At 43.5% G+C, this 3,824-nt stretch overlaps 2 protein-coding genes across 3 annotated transcripts in view; both read left to right on the forward strand.

Annotated features, from left to right (window-relative positions):
* Window positions 1–86: 86 nt before the first annotated feature.
* Window positions 87–2,114, forward strand: LOC118414041 (mucin-5AC-like; the record flags this gene model as incomplete). Its single annotated transcript, XM_035817787.1, is given in 2 exon segments — window positions 87–562; window positions 923–2,114. Coding segments are annotated over 2 exon segments (1,643 nt in total), but the record flags the coding sequence as incomplete, so codon positions are not given.
* The window catches only part of LOC118414027, a 20,682-nt gene continuing 18,967 nt past the window's right edge, over window positions 2,110–3,824 (forward strand). For both annotated transcript variants that reach the window (XM_035817763.1, XM_035817764.1), the window contains exon 1: window positions 2,110–3,795. In XM_035817763.1, coding sequence (XP_035673656.1) covers window positions 2,146–3,795 — 1,650 coding nt within the window. In that variant the 5' untranslated portion in view covers window positions 2,110–2,145. The remainder of the gene's footprint in view (window positions 3,796–3,824) is intronic.

Below are 3,824 nucleotides of genomic sequence, written 5' to 3' on the forward strand. Positions count from 1 at the left end.
CACCACTGAGACAATGGAAGTAACAGAGCTGACAACAATGACAGAGATCTTAACAACCATAATAAGTAATGAGAATGACACTACAGCTGATCCTACTTCAATAATCACAACCTCCATTGAGACAGGAACTGAGATGGTCAATGCTACTACTATGCCCGCAACACATGCTACTAATTTTACTATCATACTTGGGACAGAAGACCCCACTGTTGAAACTACAGTAGAAATATCTACAGCAGAAATGCCAACCATAGCAGATGAGACAACTACAGCAGAAGTGATGACTACAACAGTGCAGCCAGTTGTTACAGTGGTCAACCCAAACAACATTCCAGCCAACATGGTACTGAATGTGGTTCTGAATGTGGCACAGACCATTACAGAAGTGACCAATGCAATCCTGTCCACCTTGCTGGACCTGCTCAAAGAATGGTTTCTCCTGGGACTGTCCAAACAGCAGGCCAACCCCATGCCTGGGAGACGTCGCCTGTTGCAGCTGACCAGTACTACACCTGGACTTGCAACAACCACTCCTGTGATTGAAAGTGGCTTTGATGTTCAGGTAAGTCCATCATGAAATAAATATATCATCAGTTATGTCCCATTGACTGCCTTTTCTACATCATAGAGATACATGCAAATAATTTTAGACTTTGTTGCTTCTAGATAAGCTTTTTCTGTACTCGGTCTGATTGATATGTGTTAAAACAGTAACTTGCCATACTTTGTACTTAATATTATGCAATTCTAGAGCAAAAAGATTGATACAAGTAGAATTCTCATAAATACCATGGGTGATTAAAAATATGAATGACACAAAACAGGCCTAAAAATTTGGCATATCTTGCCTCTGACTTTTTGATGATAAAAGCTATTAAATGAACCTTAAATTATACCAATGTATGTTTCATCTTTCCTTTAGATCATTAACGTAACAGTTACGACAGGAGGGCAGCTGGAGATCTCGTTTGTTGTTGTAAATCTGAACAGCAGTGACCCAATAGTGGACCCAACAACAGCAATCAACACATTCAACCGAGTAACCTCAGAGGAGTTCAACAACATCACCAACAGCGTGGCATCCTCTTTAAACATAACTGGAATGCCAACAGTTGGAACAGCCCTTGTTACAACCACCTCTGCCGCAAATGTCACAACTTCTCCCAATGTTACAGCTGAAACCTCAACCGAAGCAGTGAATGTGTCAACTGTTGTTGTAACAGCTACTTCTGGAAATGTCACCACTGCTGCACCTCTCAATGGAACAACAGGTTTGGTGAATGCAACAATGGACAGTCTAACAACGGTCATTGCCAACATTACAGCAGCATTCGAAAACACCACAGTGCCAGAGAGCAACGTCACAACCACAGCACGTCCGACTATGGCTGCCACACTAGCAGGAAATGCAACAGATTTGGACAACGTGACTGCTGTTGCAAGCACGCCTGATCCGTTTACCCCAACACCTGTGGCAAATGTGACACGCACCACCTCAAGTCTGGATAATGTCACATCAACCGTGAACATCAATGTTACAAGCACTGTGTCTATAAATGTTACAGATGTTACCATGACAGCCACTGCAGCTGTAACAGCTCCAACAGTGCCTTCAACCACCACAGCCACTCCCAATGTGACATCAACCCCTGTTGCTGACAATACAACTGCAGTGAACGTTACCATGGCAGATAATGCCACTACAGCATTCAGCAGCACCACTGAAGTTAATTTCACAGCAGCTGTCAATGTGACTGATCAAACAACAACCGTGGACAATGTCACATCTCTTGCAACCACCATCATTACAGCAATTGTTACAGAGAATGCTACAACTGGAGTGAATGTTACAGATGTGACAATGCCAATCAATGTTACAAGCCCATCTCCTACCACAGTAGTAGGAGACAACATAACTGCCACTGTCAATGTCACAGACATGAACACAACTCTGGAGAATGTGACCATCCTTGTTACAGAAAATGCAACAATTGTAATGAATGTTACATTGGCAGAAAATGTCACTTCAGTTGCGACTACCCTTCTGCCACAACGGCTGGAGTTAACACAACAGCTGGCATTAACATGACTGATTTGCCAACACCTGCAGATAATGTGACAGCCATTGCAACCACCGTTGTTACTATGCTAGCTACAGAAAATGTAACAACTCCAGTGAATGTAACAGCAGCCATTAATGTGACTGATGTGACAATGCCTGCAGACAATGTGACAGCCATTGCAACAACTGTTGTTACTATGCTGGTTACAGAAAATGCAACAACTCCAGTGAACGTAACAGATGTTGCCACTGCTGTAACCCTGCCTGCTACAGACACTGTAACACCAGCAATGAATATGACAGTTGCAACAATGCCAGACAACACAACTGATGCTCCAAGTGTGACAGGAAATGCAACAATAGCAGAAAATGTCACTGTAGTTGCAAGTACACCAACTTCCACAACACTGGCAGAAAACATTACAGCCATTACTGACTTCAATACGACCATGCCAGTGAATGTCACAGTGCCTACAGCAACAGTAACAGCAGAAAATATTACAGACATTATTTATTTCAATACAACCATGCCACTGAATGTCACTATGCCAACAGTAACAGCAGAAAGCATTACAGCCATTACTAGTGCTGATTTCAATACAACCATACCACTGAATGTCACTGTGCCAACAGTAACAGTATCAGCAGAAAACATAACATCCACAACTGGTGTTTCTGCTACAGCTACAACAGAAAATATCACTGCCGGACTGGTACATAATATCACTGCTGTGACACCAACAACAACTGCAGCAGGCAACGAATCAGTCACAACAGCTGTTACAAATGTGCCACCTACTACAACTGCTCTGAACAATATCACCTCTGCCAATGTCACAGATGCAGAAAACACTACTGCAGTTGTAACTGATCTGACAACAGTCTTGAGCAATGCAACTGTTGTTACCATGCCGGTTACTGTAACGGTTACACCAGTTGTTGAAAATACCACTGCTGTAACAGTCAACACCACCGCAATCACTGGACCAAGTATCACCGCTGTCACAGACAACGTCACTGCTGTTACAGGTGTGACACCTGCCACATCTGTTTCCAGTAATGAAACTGCTACAGACAACACAACAGCTGTACCAACAACACCAATGTCTTCAGTGAGTCCCACTGGTGCATCTCCCGCTGTAACTGCAGCTGAAAATGATACAACCACAGTTAGCATGACAACAATGGCAGCAACAGGAATTACAGCAAATACTACAGCTGACACTGATACAGCATCCACCGCAATGGCCATTACAGGTGCAACACCTACTGCACCTGTCACCACAGCTGTTTCAACCAACATTTCCACAACAGTTGGAGCCACATCTTTGGCAGCCACACCTGTTTCATCAGAGGCTGCAAATGTCACAACTGGTGCTGCTACCAATACACCTGAGCCATCTACAGCAGCACTTACAACTAAGCCATCTACAGCAGCACTTACAACTCAGCCTGAAAATACAACAGAGTTAGCACCAACAGAAGCTGGGACAACAGCACAGCCATTTGTAACTGTGGTAAACCCAAGCACCATTGTAGAAAACCAACTGACAATCCTTGTTCTCAGTTTATCAAATGACTTGCAACAGATCATGAATGAGATAGGAAGTATCATTCAGGCACTGACAAACCTACTTCAGGAGTGGTACGAGAAAGCCTTATCCAACCAGGCTGGTCAAAGGCGCCGTCTACTGCAGTCTCCCAGTATTGCACCTGGAAGTTTGGTTATTCAGGTAAAATTTGCCCAATAAGTACATAACTT

This window comes from Branchiostoma floridae, chromosome 4, assembly GCF_000003815.2.
Source record: "Branchiostoma floridae strain S238N-H82 chromosome 4, Bfl_VNyyK, whole genome shotgun sequence".
NCBI classification, from domain to species: Eukaryota; Metazoa; Chordata; class Leptocardii; order Amphioxiformes; family Branchiostomatidae; genus Branchiostoma; species Branchiostoma floridae.